Source organism: Aethina tumida, chromosome 5 (genome assembly GCF_024364675.1).
Source record: "Aethina tumida isolate Nest 87 chromosome 5, icAetTumi1.1, whole genome shotgun sequence".
Taxonomy (NCBI): domain Eukaryota; kingdom Metazoa; phylum Arthropoda; class Insecta; order Coleoptera; family Nitidulidae; genus Aethina; species Aethina tumida.
The window spans coordinates 16,749,095-16,775,856 of NC_065439.1; the positions used below are offsets into that span (position 1 = coordinate 16,749,095).

Below are 26,762 nucleotides of genomic sequence, written 5' to 3' on the forward strand. Positions count from 1 at the left end.
GAATAAGTTGATAAATATCACGAAAAGGTTCATAAATTAAAGTTCTATGAATTTAATATGTTACGTCATATTAAATCATAATTAATATGAACTTCATTTTAAACTAACTTGTAGTGAAATTATATCATTAATATTACATTTTTCACATCTGTTTATTCAAAAAATTACAATTACAATGATAATTATTAATACTCTATTTAATTAACTTTCATTTTTAAAATTAATACGAAATTAGACAAAAATTATATGCAGTTATGTATGTTAATTAAAGAAGACCCATCTTTAATTAAATACAATCAAAATATTTTAATTTTATGTAAAATAATTCATCATTCATATTCTTTCTTATATTATTCATTTTGTGTCTAGATCAAAATAATTTTAGCTTAAATTAAATTTTAAATAAAATAAATTCGAAATTTGGCTGAACAACTTTAAACAAAATTGTTAATATTTTATTGGATATCTTTTGTTCGTTATAACCATTTAGAAAAGCTGTAAAGATTCAATGAAATATCGGCAATAGTCGTTTGAAATTAAATTTTATGACTCTTAATTATTTACCACATTTCATCTAAGTTTGATGGTTTTTGGTATATTAATGGAGACAAAAATATAGTAATAGTAATTTGTTTTGTTTGGCGTATAGAAATATCCTGATAGATGTAACGGAATCCATTTGTTAATGATAATTTACCAAATTTGGGTTTTGAAATAATACGAAACATGTATCCAAAGTTGTTCAAAGATGGTTGAAATATTAAATTGTTGGCCAACATAAAGTCCGGATTTAAAAACAATTGAAAACTTGTGGAATGACGTAATTAAAATTTCGATTAAAATATCGAAAAGCAACAAATTTAATTTCAAACGACCATTGGCTATATTTCCCAGCCTCACTCTTTACAGTTGGTTATAACGAACAAAGGGTACGCAACAAAATAATTTTATTTAAAGTTATGTATAAATTATTTAACAAATATATAGTTTTCAAAAGCGTGCTATTTCTGTAACTAAGCACATTTCTTATTTATTTTGTTTAGGATTTAATTTAATTAGAAAATATTTCGGTTTAAAAATAAAAATAAAATAAAATAAATAATGTGGGAAAGAATGTAATATAATTATTTAAAGTAAAATATAAAATATTTTTATTGCATTTATTTTTTAAGTTATGCGTTTCCAAATTAACATTAAGATAATAATGTGTGCTACTTCTCTGGCCACCATTGTTGTTATAATTATGCTCGCTACTGTATGTATAATGATTTTTTTCAATTCTAAAATATATTTTCTTAGAAAACATTTAACAAAATTTGGAAATGTACTTTGTTATTTGACTTTGAAATTTGAATTTTAGAACTATATGAACTAATAATTGTATACATAATTTATAAATCGTTACATTTACATTGTATTTTAAAATTACAATATAGTGAAAGAAGTATATAATTATAAACTTCTATATTATTTATTTTATTATATATAATTATCGAATTATATAAATTAAATAGATAAAAAATATGATATAATTTATAATAAAAGTATGCAACTCAAATTACATAATTGCCTGTATAATAGTAGACGTAATTATGGAAATTCGATCTTATGGAAATTTTAGCCAATAAAAACTGGCACTAGTTCAAACGTCAATGTCAACCTGACGTTAGTGACGTCCCCGACTTCTTGCCAGCATGGCCGATTCCAAACAAACGAAGGAAATAATAACCGTGCTGTTGTTGTGCGTGTCGTGGTACGTGGTCAGCTCCAGCAACAATGTCGTCGGCAAGACGTTACTCAACGAATTTCCATATCCCATGACCATGACAATGGTCCAATTGTTCTCTATAGCCGTGCTGAGCGGGCCCCTGTTCAATCTGTGGGGCGTCCGGAAGTATGTGGACATATCCTGGCGTTATTACATGCGTGTCATCGTGCCACTTGCATTCGGCAAGTTCGCCGCCTCCGTTTTCTCGCATGTCAGCATATGGAAGGTGCCCGTTTCTTATGCACACACAGGTACCACTTTCACTTTATTAGGTTATGTTTACTGGTGGTCGGGCCTTTAAATTTTCGTTTGCCTTGACCATACAAGGTTTTATTTGCGTCCCAATTTAGCATGTTGTTCTACATTTCGTAAATCGAGCAGAACGTTCTGTTTATGTACAGTAAATCATAAATCCGGATTTATAATCATGGGAACCCCAATCTGTGTTAATGATGTTAATGAAATATTTTTCAATGACTGTAAAATGCCACGGCCTTTTAATTATAAACATATTTACATAACACAAGCATGTAACAGAATATTGTTTTCCAGTAAAAGCAACAATGCCTCTCTTCACCGTCGTCCTCTCGAGGGTGATAATGGGCGAGCGCCAAACGACGCTCGTCTACATCACCCTTATCCCAATAATCGCCGGCGTGGCCATCGCCACCGTCACAGAAATCAGCTTCGACGTAATCGGTCTGGCTAGCGCCCTGTGTGCGACGATGGGTTTCTCCCTGATGAACATATTTTCCAAAAAAGTATTACATGATACTGGTGTGCATCATTTGAGGCTCTTACACATCTTGGGTCGTCTGGCGTTCATGATGTTCCTTCCTATCTGGGTGTTCTTTGACTTATTCGCTTTGATCAAAGACGATAGTGTGGTAAGAATTAATTAGGAATGTTTTTGAATCTATTTTGATAAGTTATTATAATAGATTCCTCGTTTGGCATTTTGATAAACATTTGATAAATGCGTCAAGGTCGTACTCAATTTTTATACAAATATTTTATGTTGAATGAGCAAAATTTATTTACCATTACGAAATGTATTGTTTACTAATACTATTGATGATTTATTAACGACGGTAGATATGTTCTTATCTTGCAAGATAATATATTAATTATACATTTAATTTTACTTACAGTAGTGGCCGCAATTATAGCAAAAATTTAAGTTGTACTTCTTGTATTGCATACCAATATATATGCAGTAAAAATTGGGCTAATTTAAAAATCGATGTCTAAATAATTTGAATATCAAATCTATCCATTCTTATCATTAACGCATATTGAAACCAATCACCTGGAGGAAATAGGACTTGCTAAAATTAGTTCAAAGATTGTAAGAAGGTCAGCAGATGGAACTGGTCGCAGAGATTATGTTTAACGTACCCAGGAACCACAAAACATGTGGACGTTTTATTTTTAGTGATGAATTTAATTTAATTATTTAAAAATGTCGTTCCTGCGTATATGTCATGTATATATGGAAACTGATTGAATTTCTACGAAGGAGTGTGCCAAAATTAAATTAAAAGGATATTATTTTAGATACTATAAAAAGTATTAATGTTAAATTAAATGCTGGTCATTTAGTCAATTAAAAAATCTGGAATTGCGGTTTTTGCCTAAAACTATTCTATATGCAAAATTAAATAAGCACATTTTCAAAAAAAAAAAAAAAAATTGTCGATAACGTCATTTTTAACTTTTTTATGAATATTTGAAAATTTAACAATTTTTATATCATAAAAAATCAAAAAATCAATATTTTTTCTTCCTTAAATGTTCTATTTTTAAGCGTGTTGAAGAACTTGTCTTGGCCAATTGAAAAAAAGCAAAATTTCTTGGAGAAACATTAATTTTAAATTTGAACATTACTTTCTGAGATTTTCTCTTGAATTCTTTTTAAAAAGTTTCTTTTATAATGTATGCCCTTTTTTCAGGAAGTTCATCAAAAATAAAATATTTTAATTAATCTTTGAGAAAAAACAATTTTAAATTAAAATTCTGATTTTTTTAGGTTTTTTCTTTAAATTTTTATGACTCAAACTTAATTTTTTTTTTTTAATATGAACTTTCTGAAATAACAGTAGGTTAAGTTAATATAAAATTATTATAAAAATTTCAAGAAAAAACGTCAAAAATCAGTATTGTTCAATTTTAAAATTAATTTTTCTTTAAGAAATTTTAATTTTTTTCAGTTGATCAAGACCGAAGTTCTTCATCACGCCTAAAAAAGAACATTAAAAAAATTAATTCTTTTATTTTTTATGATATAAAACGTGAACTCCAGTTAAATCGTTAAATTTTCAAAAATTGAAAAATTACGTCGATTTTTTTTTTTTTTTTTTTTTGAAAAAAATCAAAAGTTTCAATTAAAACCCGCAAAAATCAGCATTTTTTCAAATTAATTTTTCCCTAAGAAATATTAATTTGTTTTACCTAATCAAAACATACTCTTTAATACGCCGAAATGTAGAATATTTTGAAAAAGAAATTGTCGATAGCTTAATTTTTTTATTTTTTGTGGTTGAAATGAGGTGATTCTAAACAATTACCAAAATTCTTCTCAAATTTAATTTATAGTCAGTTGCTTTCAGGAAAACATATAGTGATCATATCATATCATATTAAATATATTAAAAATATGGGTTATACTACATCAATTCGATGTCAGTACTACAATTTTTATTGTTTTTTTCTGTTATTGTCGTGTCTACTATTCAACTGGTCAATTTAATTTTATTAAAACTTAAGCTTAAATTACGTACTTGTCAATGGACAAAATTATAACAACTTTTTAGCATTTTATTACAATCTACGAATTTAAATCGAATTATTTAAAGAAATGAATACTTTCAGGCAATACACGACTACCGGGTGGTGGGCCTGTTAATAACGGACGGGGTGCTGAACTGGCTGCAAAACATCATCGCCTTCAGCGTGCTACATCACGTCACACCCCTGACATACGCGGTCGCAAACGCCAGCAAACGTATCTTCGTCATCGCCGTGTCCCTGTTTATTTTGGGCAACCCCGTAACGGGGGCGAACGTTTGCGGCATGCTCCTTGCCATTTTCGGGGTGCTGTTCTACAATAAGGTAAATTTTAATCATTTTGACGTTAACAGGATCATAATTTGCATTTTGTTCAGGCCAAATACGACGCGAAACAGGCGGAGAAAACGAAAACACTGCTGCCCACGCACGGCGGCGATTCCCGATGGCAGCACAGGAACGGCAACTTTATGTTACAGGAGGACGGTAAATACGCGAACGGTTACACCAACGGCTTTAACAATAACACCTTCAGCTACAACTCGAAGGTGCGAAACAATCTACTGTTTATATGAAGGTGAACGCTTAAATGGAATTAAATTGTGAGCACGTGGAGAGAAAGTTGGATTGTCTGTGAGAGCGCATAGGTTTGAGATGTTTATTAATTATTGTTTGATGTTGAGCGGTGGCGTTTTAATCATCGCTGGAAGGTTTTATCTCACGTTTAATCAGACTAGATAAGTTCAAAATATGCCAAAAACGATTTGATTAGTTAAAGTACAATTTTTAAATTAGAAATAAATATAATTTAAGCATAATAAAAACCTTAAAATATTTTCCTTGAGGTTTCTATAATATTTAGTTTATTGCTTTTATATTTATTTCAAACTTACATTATTACATTATGTGTTTAAAAGACAAAATAACTAAAGTCGACAACTAAATTTGTATTAGTTTCTTTTGAAGCAACTTTTACAACATTCCTCACCTGTACTTACTTAGTTTTTATGTTTCACTTGTGTTTCTGTACTAGTAAAAGCTAGAATAATTAAATTTAATCTCGTAATTCTGCGATAAAATTAATCCAGCATAATTAAAACAGTCCTTCGCGAAAGTGGGTGCTCAAAAGGTTAAACCCTATTCACATTTATACAACCATTGTAAATCATGTGTGCCTTATTTGTTTAAGTTTGTTTTGTTTAACACGTGTTCCTACAATAATCGCAGCAATAATGCCACCATTTGTTTAGTACTTTTTGGGCATCTGTTTGATCCGGATCGTAAAGGCTGTGTTTTTAATTAATTGCGACAGTGAAATGATTAATCATATTCCTAGTCAGTAACGTAATCGATCTCTTAAATGCATTTGGGAGATTGTAAGCCATTCTAAATGGTTTTTTGACTCAAATTGATTCTTGACACTGTACAAAAGATGTTATGTAAATTAATAATTAAGGAAGAACTTTAAATCAAAAAACTAAGTTTTGCCCCTTTTATACTGTACATATTGTTGAAACTTTTATGTATAGATTAATTTTCTATTTATAAACAAATACATATTACGTGTATTATGAGTACAAGAAGGTTTTTTATCCTTACGTTTTTAATGTAGGGGTATACTGACCTCTATACTGCCGAGATATGTTGTCATCACTCTTTTACATCAACAATGATTCTGTCGCTATCGGCATATAATGCTGCAATAATTTTAATACTTTAATCAGTCTCAAATAAGTGATGAATATTATAACTTTATATTATTATAAAACTCCTTGTTCACTTATTTTTTCCTTTACTAATGGGACGGCCTAAAATAACTTAAAATGGCTTTGTTCCCTAATTTTCATACATTTTATTAATATTGGTGTTTTCTAACTACCACCACAATTTTTTCAGTTGGAAAATTTCCAGCTCCCTATATTATATATTAAACCTTCTCGAATTTCCTTCCGTACAATTTTAATTGTGATTTCTATGTTCATCTTCAAAGATGTTAAATGAAATAATAAATGTACAGGACAAAATTGTGAATTGTCATAAAAAGTACTCTGTATGTGTTTTTATTTATTTTTATTTAATTATACATCGAAACTTTAGGACAATATATCCTTTTTTAATTAATGTGTCCATATATACTGTCTATTTGAGCTGATAATTATGAATGTAATTTGTCATAAAACCTCTCTCCACGAGAGAACTTAAACAACAAAAGAACATGTTTGAATTATTTTTTAAAACAAGATTTATTGACAATTGTACTGTTACTAATATTACTATTTCTTTTTCGATGAAGTGATATTCATTTAGGTTACACTTTTCTTTGTAACGTCTTTATTTGGACTACATTCAATTATTCTAAAGGGATGACCTAAAGTAATTAAAAATAACATTGTTCCCTAGTTTTGAAACGTTCTTAAGTATTTGCTTAATTGGAAGTTTTTAATTCAATTTATATATTTAAAACTCCTATTATCTTCCATTGAAATTTGAATAATTGATTTCTGTTTGTCCTTTTTTCAAGATGTTCAGCCAATTAATAAATCTACAATCTATATTGTGAATTGCCATAAAACGTACTCTGTATATAATTTGTATTTTTTTTTTTAATTTATATATCAAAAGTTTTAGACAACATATAATTCTTATTTTTTATTAATTTATTTACATACAGATTGTCTATTTAGGCTGATAAATATGAAGTTAATTTTTAAATTATTTACTTAAATTATATTTTAAAGTAAGATATGATCACCTAAATCATAATTTTTTTGACCCTATTATTGTAACGGATAGATAGAGTAACCCCCAAGCCCAGTTTCCTATTTGTGACTAGTTCCATATATCCCTACGTCAATATATCTTATGGACATGTGTTTATTTGTTCCAAATGGGAAACACCTTGGCATCTCACCTAAAATGTGAATCCTCCTTTCATCTCCCACAGTAATAAGAATAAATCTTGCTTTAAAATAAAATTTTTTAATTTTTGCTTTAATTTTTGTATTATAAAAAGCAGTTTTCTCAAGCTGACTATAAAAATGACTTAAATAGACAAATTGTATAACACCTATAATGCAACTTTTATTGCTCAAGTCCATAAATCTGTATTGATTATAATTTTACTCATTCTGAATTAGTGGTTGTGTAATCCGTTGTACCTCGTTTAATTTTAATAAGTTACCCCCTTGTATATAAATGTGTATTATTTTTTTATGTGAATGTATAATATTCCAAAAATGCTAAATAAATAAAACTCCAGTATTGTGTAGGTATTTCAAACTTGTATTTATGGAATAATAATTGTAAATATGCATATAATTAAAATAAATATTTTTTTATATAGAATGTGGAATTATATTTTTGAATAAATAAAATTATAAAGTCTTTGTTATGGTATTTTGGCTAGCTGAGAACGACTTCTTTGAAATGTTGTCCAAAACATCCTGAAATAAGAAATATTATGACTGTGGGTAAGTGAAAATCGTATTACTTTTAATATTTTCCATATTATCCATTTAATGTTAAAATTAACAATTGAATTGTACCTTATCAGCGATATTCAAATAAGGATTCCTCGCTATAACCAACTCTATCCTGTCGCCGGCCGATGCTATTAAAGGTACAGTTAAACAGCAATCAAAGTCTTGAGTTTTTGTATCATTTACCTAAAAAAATAAAATCAATAAACGTTCAAGCTGTAATCAAAAAAATTAATACATACTTGTATTATACGATCGTAAGGCTTCAACAGTCCGACGATATCAGCCGGACCCCCCTTTCTGATCCTGTTGACGTACACACCTTTTTCATACAACCCGTCACTGACACTAAACCCATAATCATCGTAAATCGAATCCTTGTACAACGTCACGTGGTAAACCTCATTATCCAACATGTTTTCGTGACTGAAACTCCTCATCGCTCTTTCAGTGAACGAATTGGAGGAGTTGAAGGAATTGGCAGCGTTGAAATGCGCCGGAGATTGAGTGTAGTTCTCATATTTGATGGTGTTGGTGAAGTTGTAGTTTGGCAGTGGCAAAGGGCTTGGACAAAATATTTCTTCAGTGTCTGAATAGAATTGCAACTGGGAATCTCTTTGGTGCTTTTTAGTAGCTGTCTTGTCTCCGTCCAGATATGACAGAGGTTCGCTTAGTACACTTTCGATGTCCTTTATCTCGTGTATGTCTGCAAAGTATTTATTAAATTTTAAATGCAATTATAGGGGGAAGTTTTCATACCCGTTGCGTTGTCTGGTTGGTTGTCCACTGTGTTGCTGTCCCACGAGTGTATGGCACTGTCCACGCTCATTAATCCAGGACTAGAATAGTTGCATCTTGAATCTTCTGAAGTTTCTGTAAACAATTAAGATGAAAAATGAAACAAGGATTGTAATAAAGGTTTTTACCGCTGCTTTTAATGTTCCGGGCAATTTTCAGTTGTACTCTGTCTCCGGATGTTTGAAGTAACCTTATGGCGTCTGATAATGGTCTGTGTTCCAGACTCTCGCCGTTTATTGCCAGAATTCTGTCTCCCACATGCAATGCACCAGTTTTTTCAGCCAATCCACCTTTGAAGACGAAAAAGTTTTACACAAAATTATGTTGTGACTTAATAATTTACCTTCAGTTAACCGTGACAAAACAATTGGATCCAAACAATCCTCACTTCCAGAAATGGTGATTCCCAAGGGTCCCCCGTATCTGTGCAACTCAACAGTGTACACAACACTGTCCAGGAACAAATTGGCATTCTCAGTTTCAGTTTTTTCCACCTTTAAAGTCACAATGTCGTTTGTGGACGTCTGGAGAATGTCAAAGGCTGACTCCAAGCTCATGTGGTCTAATGTTCTGTTGTCTATTGCCAAAAGTCTGTCGCCTGCGTGTAAAGTACCAGTTCTGTGTGCTATCGAGCCCCTTCTGATCTCCGAGATGATGAACGGTTCTTCAGGACGAGCCTTACAAGCTAAAAACATTTATTAAAGTCTTCGCTCTTCATATATATTCATCGACATACGTACCAGTAATCGTGATCCCCAAACCCGATCCTCTTTTGGCCAGCTTCACCGTAAAAACCCCGCTGGACGGTACGATGGTGTCGGTGACGTCGAACTCCACCTGAAGTGTAACTTTGCTGTTTGTCTCGTTTCCCATTTCCAATATGGAGTGGATTTCCTGCAGCGTCAGGTTGGGCTGGTGATTTACCGAGATGATTCTGTCGCCGACCTGGAGGCAGCCGCATCTGCGAACGTTTTAGTTGTGTCGCAAATCATTTTGGTAATTTCGTGTTATTAACGAACAAAGTGATGGTCTGGGATGTATTATTAGATGTGAATACATCTGTGTATGATTTGTGTCTGCTATTTTTGAGTGGAGGAAAATAGAAATATTGGAACGAAGAAAAATGGACAAACAAAAGCCACATGTTTTTTAACTTAATTGTTTTTCTTAACGTGTATGCATTTAGGTACGCTGATTGCTAACGAATTAATCCAATGGTGGCCTCGTTTCTCCGTTTGATTATTGGGTAGATACTGTTTAGTCTTGACGAATCTACAAATGATTTGTTTTGCTATTTTTGGATGAGGCAAAACAGTAATATTGAAACGAAGAAAAATGGACAAACAAGAACCAGATGCTTTTTAATTTAATAGTTTTTGTTAACTTGTATGCGTTTAGAAACGCAGATTGCTAACAAATTAATCCAGCATCGCTCTGGTTTCTCCGCTTGATATTAGGTACTGTTTAGTCTTACCGTATCTAAAAATACTCTCTATAAATTAGCCTAAGATCAAAACTAATATTACGGCATCCGTAAATAAACTTAATAAACCTTTCAATCCGCAGATGTTTCAGTCAGTGTTAATGGCGCGACGCTGTAAATCCGTTACGAAGAACAAAACCGGGCTAAACATAGATTCTGCCCTTACAACTTGTAATGTTTGTTTTTACCTGTAAGCAGGAGAATCCGGCGTAATCCTCGAAATCAGAATGTCTGCGGATCTGTTTTCTGAGTGATCGCCAACGGATACACCCAATCCGTATCCGAGTCCACGATCTGCAGTTAGGGTCACACTTAAAGTTTCGGGGTGAGACACGCCCAAGTTTCCGGTACAACCGCAATAATTACTGCCTAAATAAACCAGAGGGAAATTATTTAAGTCTTAAATTAAATGTGGGATGTCATACCGCAGTCACTGTCGAACGATTTATGGATGGTGCTTTGGCGATTGGAACGGTTCCTGTTGTTTCTCGAGCGTCTGGAGTTGAGGGTACTGAAGCCAGCAACGCTGGGACTGTTTGCATATTGCGCTGCAAAAATATTCCAAACGTTTTTATACCATCTAGTGTTTTATTACATTTCCTTACCGTTTCCGTAGTTTCTGGACGGTACTCTTTGAATGGCGTGCGAAGGAAGTATCTGTAATTTAGTGGCCCTCCTTAATAGTCTCTCAGCATCACCAGGTGTGCCACTCCAACCGTCCAACACCAGGTCATCGATCGCCAAAACTTGATCACCAATATTCAAGGCACCGCACCTGTCGGCTGTACTAGCCGGTACCATACTCTCAATGTAGTAGCCGGCCGCCAAAATGTCGTCCGGGCCCAAATCGATGCAATTGGTGAGCACCAAACCGAAGTCTTCCTCCAACTGTCGATCGATTTCCACTAGAAGTGGCCCATTTGCGTACTTCACTGACTCCATCACGCTCACATCGTACTCTATGGTTAAGGTTGTGAGAGTGATGCCGTGAGGGCTGGAGTGGCTCGAATTCTCCTTCAGGATTTGCTGCGCCTCCAGCAACGTTTTATTTACAAGCGAGTGATGGTCGACCTTAAGAAGTCTGTCGCCAACTCGCACCAAGCCGGTCCTAATAAAACATTTGATCAGTTGATGTTTTCAAATTGATTAACTACATAACTACTACCTGTGGGCCGGTCCGTTGGGTCTGATCTGCGTGATCACAAGAGGTCTGCTCAACGACGGATGTTCTGGAATGCTTCCTCCCCTCAACGTGATCCCCAGCGAGCCGTCCACACTCTCCACCGTCACTTCTGTTACTTTGGAGGTGACGCATAGAGAATTTTGAGATGCTGCAACCGAAACATTGGATTAGCAACCTCTTACTGTAGATGGTGATTCATTTTACCGTAGTTGGGAAGAGAATACTCGACTTCAAGCAGTGCGTTCCCGTCCACGTTGTCCAACAACGTGGTCACTTCCTCGGGCTTCATCCGAGTGGTGGTGATTCCATTCACGCTGTAGATGCGATCGCCGGCGACAAGCTGGTCGCTTTGCAAAGCCACCGATCCCGGTCTCAGTGATGATATGACCGGACCTGGATCGATTTCAGAATTCCCTGCAAAACGGTTTTGCCTTGATTTACACTAATTGTTCCTGGTGCAAGTGCCAAGCTTTAGTTCTGCGTCATTGCAAGCGCGAGTGAAAAACAAAAAGATATTTATACGACATTGAAATAAAACTGTTTAAATGAGATGGGGATAACAAATTGTAAAAATCATTTCAGGGAGTAGACAGTTTTATATTTAGCTCATAATTTAGTGTCCCTCATAAGTCGTGAAGTGTTTTGATGCAGAAATGAGCACTATATCATTTGTTTGTACAACTGTTACATCTCGCGTTAATTACGCGCATCCGCTTCAAATCTTCCCGCCAACTCCCCACAAAAATCTTTTGAAAATAAAAACAGCCCCATTAAAAAAAGGTGGTAAATTGGGAAGACACTCCGGTGCATTGTATTCGGTCCTTTGATAGTTCAACAGCTTTTGCACAGGCCCTAATTTGATTCCAGGCCAAAGTATGGAATTGAAAAGCTTGCTGATGTCAGTAGTTTAACTCGATGGGATTCTTAAAACTCGAGTGCATTTACAAAAATCAATAGGCGCTTTAAATCGTGCAATCAAGACAGATTATCCCCGACTTTATATCGGACGTGCTTGAATTAACTAATTTAATCAACTGGCATCGGAATTAATGTGGAGTGAAATATATATTTCGAGGAACTAATTGGAATTGGAAATTTTAGTTTCTTTTTATACTTTCAAACAAAGTTTTACGTGCAATGTGATAAAAAGGGTCAATAATCACTTCTCAATTTTAAGTGCCTTTTTAAGAGGAGCAAATTTATTCCAGGTAGGACTAAAAACTTGTACTGCATTTAATTCTACTTCTAAAATGACAAAAATAAATTTGTTAAATATTGTTGACCTATTAAATTTAAGGAAAACAATAAACACATTTTGACTTCACCATTAAATAGACTTTTCGACCACTTAACTCACTCAAGACACTGATAAAATCACTTAAAGAAAGCCAATCTAAATACCTGGACACAGATACGTTACTTTTTCGATGGTGTTTCTGTTTCGGCGATCCGACTGGTGTTTTCGGCGGTTTGTGTAGTAGAGAACATTCACTGCCACTTCCGGCCGCCCCCGCGTTAGAAAAACTCCTGCTTCTCGGCCTCAACGAAGGCAGTTTAAAGGAAGAGAACATATTTACTTGCACACATAAAAGCTCAGTTCATTAACATCATTTCAATACCGTCCATTGTCTATTAGCGAACTACATATATGTTTTAAAATTAGAAACGTAAACACTGAGAAATACTATCTATTAGGATAACTGAGTTATAAAGTAGATGGTGGTGGTTATTATTAGACACTGTTATAAACACTTTAACTGCGATAAATGTATATTAGTTCCGTCGATCAAATGTTGGGGCGAAAAACGGGTGTTTGAAGCGCCGCACGGGACACGCACAAAAGACGAGTTTTCCTCACTCACGTTTTCGGATTATCGTGGATAGGAATCATGGTCGGGCCAGTTCTGTGGAGTTTGGATATTCTCCGTGATGTTTTCGTGTCCCGTCATAGCGAAAAGTGTTTATTTTTAACTTTCCTGAGAGGCGACGCGCTAAGCGGCGCACAATGAGCCCACGAACCTCAGAAATATCTTCGACGACACTTCAGCTGTCAAACGAGTTTTTTTCGATACTTGAATGAAACGTTTAAAGTTTCGTAAAGAGGGAAAAGTGCATGTAACGTCGAAGGAAAGAACGCAACGTGTCAGTTTTCCGATGAAATTTTTCTGCTTTCTGTAATTTTTACAGTGTCATCTCTCTAAGATTATTCCTCTACTGGCTATAGTTTACATATTTTTTTGAAATTTTAGCATGTTTTGTAGAAAATATTCAAAATAGAATATTGAAAACTCTCAGTTTTGAGTCTGAGTTATTTTGCTGACTTAAATATAAAAAATGTAAAAAACAAAAAATATTTATTTGAAATTTTAGTAAGATTTATGAATACATATTCAAAATGGAATTGTGAGTATTGCATCTTTCTAACATTGTTAGGTCAGCATGGAATGCTGAAAAGTTCTAACTGTTCCTATTTTCAGTTAGTGCTGGTTCAAATATAAAGATTGTGTATGAAACACAATATACCAATTACGAATAGAATTAGTTTTATTACTCTACAGCCTACAATTTTTTATATTTTAGTTTTTTACTTTAGTATGATTCGTAAATGATCATTCAAAATAGAATCAGCAACAATTAGGACTAACCACAGTTTTATTACTCTTGTATCTATAATTTCTAAGGTATTTGTTTGAAATTTTAGTATAATTTATAAAAAAGTATTTAAAATAGAATGCTGAAAACTGAATCTTTCTAACAGTTCTCATGTTCAGTTAGGTCTGCCTCAATTATAAAGATTGTGTATGAAACAAAATATTCCAATTATGACTAGTAGTAGTTTTATTACTCTGCAACCTAAAAATTTTTAGATATTATTTTGATATTTTAGTATGATTCGTAAAAGAGTCTTCAAAATAGAATGCTGAAAACTCCATCTGTCTAACTCTTACTGTTCTCAGTTATGGTCGGTCGAAATATAAAAAAAGTATAGAAAGCAAAATACACCAATTAGGATTAACCACAGTTTTGTTACTCTTGTATCTATAATTTTTAAGGTATTTGTTTGAAATTTTAGTATAATTTATAAAAAAGTATTTAAAATGGAATGCTGAAAACTGCATCTTTCTAACAGTTCTCATGTTCAATTAGAACTGCCTCAATTATAAAGATTGTGTATGAAACAAAATATTCCAATTATGACTAGTATTAGATTTATTACTCTACAACCAACAAATTTTTAGATATTATTTTGATATTTTAGTATGATTCGTAAAAGAGTCTTCAAAATAGAATGCTGAAAACTCCATCTATCTAACTCTTACTGTTCTCAGTTATGGTCGGTCGAAATACAAGAAAGTATAAAGAGGAAAATTCACCAATTAGAACTAACCACATTTTTGTTAGTCTTGTATCTATAATTTTTAAGGTATTTGTTTGAAATTTTAGTATAATTTATAAAAAAGTATTTAAAATGGAATGCTGAAAACTGAATCTTTCTAACAGTTCTCATGTTCAGTGAGAACTGCCTCAATTATAATGATTGTGTATGAAACAAAATATTCCAATTATGACTAGTATTAGATTTATTACTCTACAACCAACAAATTTTTAGATATTATTTTGATATTTTAGTATGATTCGTAAAAGAGTCTTCAAAATAGAATGCTGAAAACTCCATCTATCTAACTCTTACTGTTCTCAGTTATTGTCGGTCGAAATATAAGAATGTATAAAAAGGAAAATTCACCAATTAGGACTAACTACATTTTTGTTAGTCTTGTATCTATAATTTTTAAGATATTTGTTGGAAATTTTAGTATAATTTATAAAAAAGTATTTAAAATGGAATGCTGAAAACTGCATCTTTCTAACAGTTCTCATGTTCAATTAGAACTGCCTCAATTATAAAGATTGTGTATGAAACAAAATATTCCAATTATGACTAGTATTAGATTTATTACTCTACAACCAACAAATTTTTAGATATTATTTTGATATTTTAGTATGATTCGTAAGAAAGTCTTCAAAATAGAACGCTGAAAAGTGTAAAAAATAAAATATACCAATTAGGGCTAATCTCAACTTTATTATTCTTCTGTCTATAGTTATAGCCAGCTTAAACATATAAGATATTGCTTTTAAATTATTTGAAAAAGTTTGCAGCTTTAAATTATTCCCTCCCCTAATTAAAAAAAAAAATGTGTAAAAAACAAAATATATCAATAAGAAGTAATTTGAGTATTGCGACAATTAAAACATTTTACAACAAATTTAACAACGTGCGTCTCGAGTCGTGGTGTTGGTTGACGCGGGAGCTTTTTTTCCTCGTGCAATATTCCCGCATTTCTACCTGGTCATTTTCTACGTGAGAGAGTAAGCCCGTCTAATTTTGCACCGTATTTCATTTGCATGCTCCCAATTAAATGGACCGGCATGGAGAGTCTTGGAAAACGACGGCGCGGAATTTCTCAGATGTCAAAACAGATTTCCGTCAAAACTCGGAGAGTCCAGACTCGGCACTCATTACTCGGTCGCATAATTGCGACGAATCTGTTTTTGAAGCCGTGTAATTGGACATTATTTTTGTTTTTTTTTTTCGTCTTGACTAATTTATTTAAAACTATACGTCGCCCCGTTAGTTTTCTTTGCCCTGGTAAGTCGGTTGTCGGTTGGGAAACTGCGTTTTCTCCATTTATTTATATATGTTTAATTCGTCAATTGGTCAGTTTCAGTGAACGGCGGCGCTATTTTTAATTCGGCCTTATTTCAATCAAGGGAGCTAATAAAGTTATGAGTCTGGATCAATTAATGTTCACAACAGCTGTTCAGTCCACAATAAATGTTTCCATTCACATCAATTTTAAATTCACTTTTCCGAGCTTACAATCATTAAATTAAACTTAAGCAAATAGTATAAACATTTTTAAATGTGTTATTTTATAGGCACTCTTGAGTTACAAATTGTTAAAATATTAAAAGTTTCGAATAGTTTCAATATTTTTGCTCTCTTGTTTACAGTTTTATGGTTTTCCTGAAAAAGTGTACAAATAGAACCAAATCAATACCGTAAGTTAAAAATATTTTTCAATGAAATAAGGCAATAATAATATTGGATCTTGAAATGTTTGTTTACTTATACAATCCCGGAGAAAAATATTTATGCGGATGTATTTGAAATGTGACATTCAAAAGAAACGGGATACCCTTGTTATTTCTTCGTCTCGGATCTAAATTTACTTCTTTTTTATAATGTAACATGAAAATTAAGTAACAAATCACAACCGTATCGTATTATACTGAAATCCGACTGAAAATAAACCTCGATACATCTGAAAATACCGCAATCTAATTGGGTGTATCAATCAAAAAATTTATACGTTAATGAAAAAAACGTCTTCTGAAAATATACCTTCGAAAACTTGTTGTAACTTCTGAAGTGAATGTAGTGTTTCATAGACAGGTAAGGGCTACGACCGACTAAAGACCATAGTCTATAAATAGTTTCCAACCACTGCGTCATCCCGTGTATCCGGTTTAAGAATCGTGGCTTCGGAAGTTGTATTTCAGGACCCAAACCCATTTGAATTTAGAAATTTTCATAACAATAGAAACTTTTCTGACGTTCATATCATTTTCAACGGTACATTTACCTTTAATTAAGGTAACACACGAGTGCGGATTTGTTCTGGTAAAATTCAAACAGTTCTAGTCGTGCGTTTTGCCCAACTAATTTATTTGATTGTGCACCCTCGTGAAAATTAAATTCCGAGTATTTTTTTTTTCCAGTAAATCACCACAAAGGATGTTACATAAGTGGCTACTAAATATACGACTAATAAATTCGCTCCAATAGTCTTTTCAGCGGATCGATATTAAAAATAGAACCTGCCGGACGTTTTTATTAGTTTTCTGGATAATACACGAGGAAAGTTTTACGTGTAAAACTTGACGAGGAATATTTCAGACGTCGTTCGTGGTTTATTATATACTTTTAATGGGGACCTGTGAACAATTTTCATACCGTTCGACAATATTATTCCCAGTGATTCCCCGGCCCGTTTTTTTAATTGGACCGCCGTCATGTAAAAGCTGTGAGGTCGGTCGTGGCAACTTTCTGAGTGTTTTCCCGAGTCCTCGGAAAATGTTGGCGATCTGCATTTCAAATCTAAAACAAAAAATAAAGGACACATTCGATTAGCATCTTTTATGTTAATTTATCTTTCAAACAACTTTTAAAAATAAAATAAATTTATTCTATAAACAAAATGTTAAATTGGAACAATTTAATTTATAAAGAAATATATTTTTTTGTTTAAATTTTATTTATTTATTAAAACACTTTGATGAGAACGTTATAAAAATATTGTTAAATTCGGAAAAAAACTACAATTTCTACTACTTCTTTTATTTAAGAATATTATTTATTATATTGTTAAATTTTAACAGTATATTTTTGAATAAACTGTAATTTATAATAAATGTATAGTTTTTAATTTTTATTTAAATAAAATCGTTTTTTTAATAAAGTCTAGATTAAAAGAAGAATTATAATTCTTAATTCTTTTGAATTAATTTATTTTAGTATAAACTGTAATTTATAAAAATATTGTGTATTTGTTAATATTTGTATTTTTTTTTTTTTTGTAAATTAATGTCAAATTTGCATGATGAATTTTTATAAAACTACAATAATATCAAATTTGAATTGTTTGTTTTTAAAAAACTACAATTTTTAAAAAATATTGTGTAATTGTTAAGAATTGTATTTTTTTAATAAAATGTTGAAGTCATGAATTTTTGAAAAACTACAATTAAAAAATTATATTTATTAATTTTTCTATTTACAAAATAATTTTTTAATATAATATCAAACTTGAATTATTTATTTTTGAAAAAAATATTGTGTATTTTATTTATTTAAATTTTTATATAATATTGAATTTGAATAATTTATTTTTGAAATAAGTATAATGTATAAAAAATATTGTATATTTGTATCTATTAAATTATTTTTTTTTTTAAATAATGTTAAATTTGAATAATTAATTTTTAAAAAATTATGTGTTTCTTAATTTGTCGATTTAACAAAATTGTTTTTTAATATATCAAATTTTCATGATTTATTTTAGAAAAAAATTCTTTTGGTTTATTTTTTAAAAAACTACAATTTATAAAAAAATTTTGTATTTGTTAAGTTGTCTCTTTAAGAATATTATAAGGTTAAATTTGAATAACCAATTATTCAAAAACTACAATTAAAAAATGAACTTTATTATATAATTTTTTTTTTTAAATATATTTTTTTGAAAATTAACAATATATAGAAAATATTATTTGTTACGTATTCTATTTAAGAATATTTTTTAAATATAATGATAAATTTAAATATAAATATAAAAATTTATAAATATAAATAATTTATTTTTGAAAAAGGTTTTCTATTTAAAGATATTTTTAATAATAATTAAATTGGAATAATTAATTTTTGAAAAAATACAAATAAAAAATTGTGTATTTCTTAATTTTTCTATTTAACATAATTGTTTTTTAATATAATATCAAATTTGATGATTTATTTTTTAGAAAAACTACATAATTTATAAAAAAAATTGTGTATTTGTTAAATTGTCTATTTAAGAATATTTTTAAATAATATGTTAAATTTGAATAATTAATTATTCAAAAACTGTATTTTTTAATTTTTTTTTGTAATAAAATTTTTGGAAAAATAACAATTTATAAAAAATATTATATATTATATATTCTGTTTAAGAATATAATGTTTAATTTGAATAATTAATTTTCGAAAAACTGCAAATAAAAATTGAAAAAGAATTAATTTTTCTATTACTTAACAAAGGGTTTTTAATAAAATATTGAATTTGAATCATTATTTTTGAGGAATATATAATTTATAAAAAATATTGTGTATTTATAATGTTTTCTATTTAAGGATATTTTTAAATAATTATAATAATTAAACTTGAATACAAATAAAAAATTGTGAACTTCGTAATTTTCTATTTGATGTTCATTTTTTTAATATACTGTCGATTTTGAGTAATTTACTCGAAAAAACTGCAATTTATAAAAATATTGTGTACTTCTTTCTATTTAATAATATTTCTTAAACATAATGTTAAATTTGAAACATTTGTATATTTCTTAATTTTTATTTGAACAATTTAATTTTGAAAAAATCTACAATTTATAAAAATTATTCTATATTTTTCTATTTAATAAAATTACTGTATGATATTAAATTTCAATTTATTTTGGAATAAATTGCAATATATATAAAATATGTAATTATTGTTTTTTTTTTAAAGAAAATTGTTTTCATATAAAATGAAAATAAACAATGTATAAAAATATTTTTGTGTACTTTTTAATTTTTCTATTAAATAATTTAGTTTTGTGCATTACATACACGGTATGTTGTGTACTACTCTAATAAGAATATTTTATTTTTGAAAATACACAATTTTTAAAAAAGTTAATAGTTTAAAATATCATAAATAATTTAATTTTGAAACATTACTATTTATATGATTTTTTTCTATTTAAGCACATTGTTTCTAATACAGTTTTGAAATTGAATAATTTGGACAAAGTACAGTTCATAAAAAATATCGTGTTCTTTGCATAATCAACCGCCTGTTTAAATAATTTAATTGTAAACGCCTAAATTGATAAACAATCTGTACCACAAATTCACAAAGAGAAATTGTAACAATCTGAATCTAATTACTGAAATGAAAATAAAAATTCTGTTTTGGTCATTAAAAGTAATTTAGTGTGTCTCAACGTTCAATTTTACTATTTACACTTACAAAATTGATGTGACTTACATGCTTTCTCATCTGCACTCTTCTAAACATAAACCGCAATTACAAAATACATAGTATTAATGGCAAAATAAAAAACATGTGACGTTTACTGTTCCAGACTTTATTATCGCATCTCAATGTCAATTTCTGCTCACAACAACGGACAGTCGTTTATGAGAAAATCTAAAATCGTCCCATTAAGCCAACACGGCTTAATTTATCGTCAAAACTTGGTTTTAATTCAAAACAAAATCTCTTCGTTCGCCAGCCAAATGTTTCATAATTAACGGAAATAGCGACGTTGCAAAACAGAAAAAAACAAACCCCCGGCGTATTTGAGACCTTTTGACACACGATATTTGCCCGTTAATTTGTTGAAGCTTTGACATGTGTGCGTATTAAAAAAAAAGTACAAATTGTCTTGGGAACTTTTAATTGGGGGGGTGTGCTGGAAAAAGTTTGCTTCTTCAATTCAGCCCGTTTTGTTTACAAAACATTCATCTGCAACGGGCACACATGTCTCATTATTTTTTCGGGCCTCATTAAAGTTTGATTAAGAAAACAGACGCGAGTCAGAAAATTTATCTCGCGCACTGATCACCGTCCATGCAACTGTGTCTCGTGTGAATGGGCATGGAAAATGTGAAGAACACGTCGGAAATTTAAAACTGTGCTGTTTAAACGGGTGCGTGCAATAAACACACGTTTATGACGACCGTGTAAACAAATCGTTCGACGTTCGGAACACATTTTACGGGCGTGTTTTCACCATCAAGGTGGTCCGTATAAATAAAAATTCTTTTGGTGAGCTTTTATTAGCCGCGAACGGGTCAAAGCGTGCGGATTTCGGATGATCGATCAGATATCGCTGTGAGAAATATGATTTAGTGCTCTGCAGAGAATAGATCGTTCATTCCAAAAATATACTCGGTGACATAGAAAATAGGACGCATTGATCCAGTGGTCCAGTTTTCGTCTATATGAGGACAAGGGGTGATTAGATTTCGAAGGTTTGCTTGTCCAAGAGTTTGTTGCGTTTACAAGATTCTTTTATTTAACTCAAAGTAGTACAAAGATGTGCAAATTTTCACGACTTAAAATAAGTAAGACTTTTGTTTGTGACAACTGAAAATCAGATGAAGAGAAGTTAAGGCACTGTTTGGAATTGTTGGAGACAAAGAAGTTTAGGAAGGTATCAAGCGATAAATAAATTAAGAGATCTTAGTTATCACCATTCGAGTAATTGTCAACCAGTAGTTTAAAGTAAAAGACAAGTTTTTTATCAAGCGATGTGTTCATCATAGAATGAAGGTCATGCATTTTAGAAGAGAATGGCAGCTTAAGGATATAATTAAATAGATTTAAATAAATGTTATATTTGAATAACTCACATCCAAGCATTTTTCAAGGTTTAAAGTTCCGAGAAAAAAGTTACAGCCATCCAAAATTAGCAAATTTTGAAGAATCTATCGGCTTTAGATGGCCGTATAATAACAATCGAAGCAATTAAGGAAAAAATGGGCATATGTTATATATTATTATATTATATTATTCATATTATTTTGATGATTTTTTAAAATAATTAAAATAATATTAAATATTTATAATTTATTAAAAATATTATCTTATTCGCTATTTTTTCTTTTTAATATATATTTTTAATAGTATATTAATTTTTTAAAAATCTTTATTTATTTGTATACATTATGTATTTATTCTAATACATTTAATTTGTTTAATGTATATTTATAATTTATTAAAAATATTATCTTATTCGATATTTTTCTATTTAATATATATTTTTAATATACTAATATTAAATTTTTTAAAAATCTTCAGTTTATAAAAAATATTCTATTTAATGAAATAGTGTTTAAATAATATTGAATATGAATAATTCATATTACTAAAACAGTTTATAAAAATTTGTGTATTTATACAATTAATTTATTTAATGTATGTTTTATAATTTACTGTTTATTACGCTTCTATATATAACCAAAAAATTTTTAATTATAAAAATTTCATGTGAAAATTATTGTGAAATAAATTTCTTGTTAATTAAAAACGTGAGAATTACTAAAAACCTGACTTAGGTCATTTGATATTTATCCATACGATCAAATTTTACACGATCATTTTCCATACGATTAAAATCCATACGATCATTTTCCATACGATTAAAATCCATACGATCATTTTCCATAACGATTAAAATCCATATGATCATTTTCCATAACGATCAAAATCCATACGATCATTTTCCATAACGATTAAAATCCATATGATCATTTTCCATAACGATCAAAATCCATACGATCATTTTCCATAACGATTAAAATCCATATGATCATTTTCCATAACGATCAAAATCCATACGATCATTTTCCATAACGATTAAAATCCATATGATCATTTTCCATAACGATCAAAATCTATACGATCATTTTCCATAACGATCAAAATCCATATGATCATTTTCCATAACGATCAAAATCCATACGATCATTTTCCATAACGATTAAAATCCATACGATCATTTTCCATACGATTAAAATCCATATGATCATTTTCCATAACGATCAAATTCCATACGATCATTTTCCCTTACGGTTAAAATTCATATGATCAAAATCCTTCAGATTTGTTTAAAAAACAAAATAGTCTAAATAGATGTGAGCCCGTCGCATCGGTCCATCGGTGAAGATGTAAGTATGGGAATTTCTACGCTTATAAAATCCTAATGAAATATATATATTTTTTTAAATAATATTGAAGATGAATAATTTTATATTCAAAATCTACAATTTATAAAATACTTTTGTACTTTAATAAAATAGTTTTTTAAATAGTACTATATATGTATAATTTATTTTCGAAAAACATATAATCAAAGTATTTTAATTGTATGAGTATTCTATATAATGACGTAAATAATTTTTATTGATAATACATGTTATTTATTGATAAGTAATTTTTCAAAGTCTACAATTTATAAAACAATAATAAAGTAAATAAATAATAATTTGAATAATTTATTTTCTTAAAGTTACAGTTTATTGTAGTATATTAATAAATGTTGCTTATTTTTCAATTTAATTTTGTTTGTTCATCCATGATGGTAGGAAACAGAACACCCAAAAAAACGTGAAAGCTTCATTTTTTTCTAGGGAAGTGTGTATATTAAACAGCTAGAGTTAAGATTTGGGATGTCATTAAGTAAGATAGTTAAATTTCAACAACATTTGGTGTCTTACCTTAGGATCCTTCACAATCCAGTTTTCCAACTCAGACCTTATACTGTGGAGGTTACTGGAGTGTTTCCAATATCGTGATGTAAATTTGTTACCAAAGCCACCAAGATCTACGGACTTAGCGCCAATTGAACATATGTGAGGCATGGGGGCAGTGTTCAAAATTCAAATTTCCAACATAAACTTCAAGTAGAAGTGCCAAGTAATTTTATATCTCAAATTGAAATTGACCATCTCGTTACGTCAAAGACAAGACAAGTCAATGAGCGTTTGAACAATCATGGGGGTTTCCTCATTAATTTTAGAAAATGATATTGATAAATATTTTTTTCTGAATTTTTAATCGTACACTGTTCGAAATCTGTTACTCCAAACTGTACATCAAAAAATCTGTCTAGATCTATGTGTTCTATTTTCCATGTCACTGAGTATACACACGCGTCGGTTTCTTTGTGCTCCGCTGATCAGAGACTTTATTTTTACTGCTTCGCACGTTTGCGTCTAAAAGTGACGGATAACATTTGGGGACTCACCGAACAGTTCCAGGCCCTCCGGTTTTCTGCCCGTGTACACGTGACTGTTCCTGGCCAGAACTTTCCACAATTTCATTTTTCTCGGCTAATTGTGAAATTGTTCTTGTCTGGTTTCCTTCATATCTGTACGGAGACGTGTTTATGGTAGTCGGTTGCCGTTTTATGGGTTGCACAATCTGGAACAAACATGTTTTATGAGACGTTGCACAAACTGTTGTTTTGCGGTTTAGGTGCTTTGTAAAAGTAGACTTGAATTTTAAAAATAAAACAAAACGTTTCTTCAGTTCATTGTCGGTCAAAAAAAGGAATTGTGAAAACTTTAATTTTGTTTTATTAGAACCTTCTTCGTCTCCTGCATTTCTCTTTTGAAAAAACATTCCAGCCCGGAATATTGTAAACTTATGCAAAACTTCAGTCGCAGTCGGTTATTTAATTTAAATTCCTGCGCGTCCTGAAATTCCCGTCCAATTTTTGTAAACATTCTTTCGTTGTGTGATTGGACTTTCTGGCTGGCCGACAAACATCATAATCAACTTGGCTTTATCCAAATGAAGTGGAAATGGGACGGCAAAGATAAAAGTCGACTGGAGAGTTAAACCGTTCTGGTACTTTACGTAAATCAGATCTGTTGACCGTCCATTACGAATCCGGGAGCTTAATCCGTATTTATAAAGCGGCCAACCGGATTATTTTACGACGTACAATAGTCAAATCCCAGTTAAACATTAACGTTATTAAATATTCAACTGCATTTGCTACCTACCTGACTGAAAAGGTCCTTTGTAGAACAAAGCAATGATTTTTCCATTGTTCTATTATTAAGCTTTTAATTGTTCTGCAGTGGAAACTTCACGATTAAAAAAAAAATTGGAATGCCGGTGGAAATGCCGTTCATTTTGTAGTTTTCAATTACAAAAATAATCGTCAGACATTCCGATCTGTTTTACATACCTTCACATCTGGCGCTTTTATTCCGTTTCATTTGTTGCTTTATTATTCGTTACGTTTTCGGCCACGGTTCTTTCGTATTTACGTGCCCTATCTTCAGAAAATTCAATTAAAACTTTCGTGACATCCATTGTTGTTTCGTTGTCTTAGCAATTTGTCTAATTATTAAGAAACCTTTATGACATTTTGTATTATAAAATTTTGTACCAAAGTAATTTGAAACTTGTAAAGTAATAAATTATGTATGCTCACGTTTTATTTTCTTTAAAGTCATATTTCATGAATATTTTTCATTGGATTTAAAAGCACTTTGTCACAAAATTATCGAGGAATTTATTGGTTGGAATAAAATGAATTTATGTTTCTCCAATAATCACAATCCATATTTTGACTAACAAATAGAAATAAACAAAAGTTTCTTCTTCAATTTATAATTAATTAATGCATTAATATGTCTTTAATAATCTAGTAAATTAAAAACTACATAATTAATATATTAGAAAATAAAAATACATACATACCCATTTTATTAAAACATATAATTTAACCAAATAAATTTCTAAAATATCCACAAAAAACACAATTTCTACAAAAACACAAAAACGAAAAAGTTATTAATTAATAATTATAACGTTCACAAGTTGTGGGGTTGAAAAACACGAATGCTAAGGTTGCGGCAAAGCACTTGAGGACACGATCACGTGGGGAGGCGAGCGTCAACTGACGGTGGACCAGTGATGCTGGGGAAGAATCCGCAAACTCGTGACAAAGTAAACACTCACACTCGCACATGGCACGGAGATAAAGAGATAAATCAATGATCAATTAGCGGACTTTTTTGCCTTTTTATTTCACTGTTGGTTCACTGAGGTTTCGCAGCAGTTTGTCTTTTAGAAATAAAATATTTTCATTGCTTTGTAATCTCTTTCAACGAGGCTGAATAAAAGCTTCCACTTTTTTGTTGCACAGACCAATTTTAGGTAATGGTTATTTAACAGGAGTGGAATTACTAATCATGTATAATTGGAGTTGACTTTCACATTTCTGGACTCATTAAAACAAGAACAAGTTCAATATTTTTATATATTGTTTGATAATACATTGTCATGATTTTATAGTCTCTCTTATTAAGACAAAATAGAAGTAAACATTTTTTAATTATTGTAATTTTTAGTCACTTTTAGATAATGCTACATAAATATAAGTAGAATTATGAAAATTAAAAGTATCTTAATTATATCAATTAGATTTGGAACTAAAGAGTTATTTGTAGAACTACTATAACAAGAATAAAATTCAATGTTTTTATTTGAGGTAACATAAACTACGATTAGAAATTCCCATGTTTTCGTCACTTCTTAATATTCTAAGTATTTTTTGCTTTCAAATTATTCATAATAATTGATAATTTTTCGGAAAAAAAATTGAAATTTCACATTAATCTGTCTTTTTGAAATAAAACAGTCATTACTTTATGTTTTTTCATTACAATATTAAAATTAAAAAATTAACGGATATTTCACTGTAATTCGCCTTTTTGAAATAAAACATTGTCATTACTTTATGTTTTTTATTACCACAATTATGCTACATTAATATAAGCAGACTTATGGAAATTAAAGACATCTTAATTAGGTTTAATTAGATTTGGAACTAAGAAATTTATTTCTTCACTTTTCATCAGTTTTGAATATTCATAAA

General features: G+C 30.4%; 2 protein-coding genes across 3 annotated transcripts; one reads left to right on the forward strand and one right to left on the reverse strand.

Annotated features, from left to right (window-relative positions):
• Positions 1–1,619: 1,619 nt before the first annotated feature.
• Positions 1,620–7,900, forward strand: LOC109600075 (solute carrier family 35 member E1 homolog). Its single transcript, XM_020016153.2, has 4 exons — positions 1,620–2,019; positions 2,321–2,655; positions 4,640–4,879; positions 4,933–7,900. Exons 1-4 carry the CDS (start codon positions 1,695–1,697, stop codon positions 5,128–5,130), a joined length of 1,098 nt encoding a protein of 365 aa, XP_019871712.2. The 5' UTR covers positions 1,620–1,694; the 3' UTR covers positions 5,131–7,900.
• LOC109600095 (glutamate receptor-interacting protein 2) lies at positions 7,817–25,745 on the reverse strand. 2 transcript variants are annotated; one of them, XM_020016172.2, is made up of 15 exons: positions 25,583–25,745; positions 24,114–24,289; positions 17,518–17,661; positions 11,703–11,912; positions 11,481–11,646; positions 10,921–11,423; positions 10,741–10,863; positions 10,504–10,684; positions 9,573–9,793; positions 9,176–9,517; positions 8,961–9,122; positions 8,794–8,907; positions 8,277–8,740; positions 8,101–8,220; positions 7,817–7,998 (listed from the first exon to the last, which is right to left on the reverse strand). In XM_020016172.2, exons 2-15 carry the CDS (start codon positions 24,187–24,189, stop codon positions 7,930–7,932), a joined length of 2,895 nt encoding a protein of 964 aa, XP_019871731.2. In that variant the 5' UTR covers positions 24,190–24,289; positions 25,583–25,745; the 3' UTR covers positions 7,817–7,929. The 2 variants fall into 2 exon arrangements, with proteins under 2 accessions (XP_019871731.2, XP_019871732.1); XM_020016173.2 differs by lacking the exons at positions 17,518–17,661; positions 24,114–24,289; positions 25,583–25,745 and adding an exon at positions 12,919–13,487.
• Positions 25,746–26,762: the final 1,017 nt, after the last annotated feature.

Excerpts from the sequence above, each read along its gene's own strand:
- LOC109600075 (XM_020016153.2), top strand. The coding sequence starts at position 1,695 with ATGGCCGATTCCAAACAAACGAAGGAAATAATAACCGTGCTGTTGTTG. Across the intron at positions 2,656-4,639 it reads TGATCAAAGACGATAGTGTG|GCAATACACGACTACCGGGT; the intron begins GTAAGAATTAAT and ends GAATACTTTCAG. Across the intron at positions 4,880-4,932 it reads GGGTGCTGTTCTACAATAAG|GCCAAATACGACGCGAAACA; the intron begins GTAAATTTTAAT and ends CATTTTGTTCAG.
- LOC109600095 (XM_020016172.2), bottom strand. The coding sequence starts at position 24,189 with ATGAAATTGTGGAAAGTTCTGGCCAGGAACAGTCACGTGTACACGGGC. Across the intron at positions 10,685-10,740 it reads ATCGTTCGACAGTGACTGCG|GCAGTAATTATTGCGGTTGT; the intron begins GTATGACATCCC and ends TGGTTTATTTAG. Across the intron at positions 8,221-8,276 it reads CTTACGATCGTATAATACAA|GTAAATGATACAAAAACTCA; the intron begins GTATGTATTAAT and ends TTATTTTTTTAG.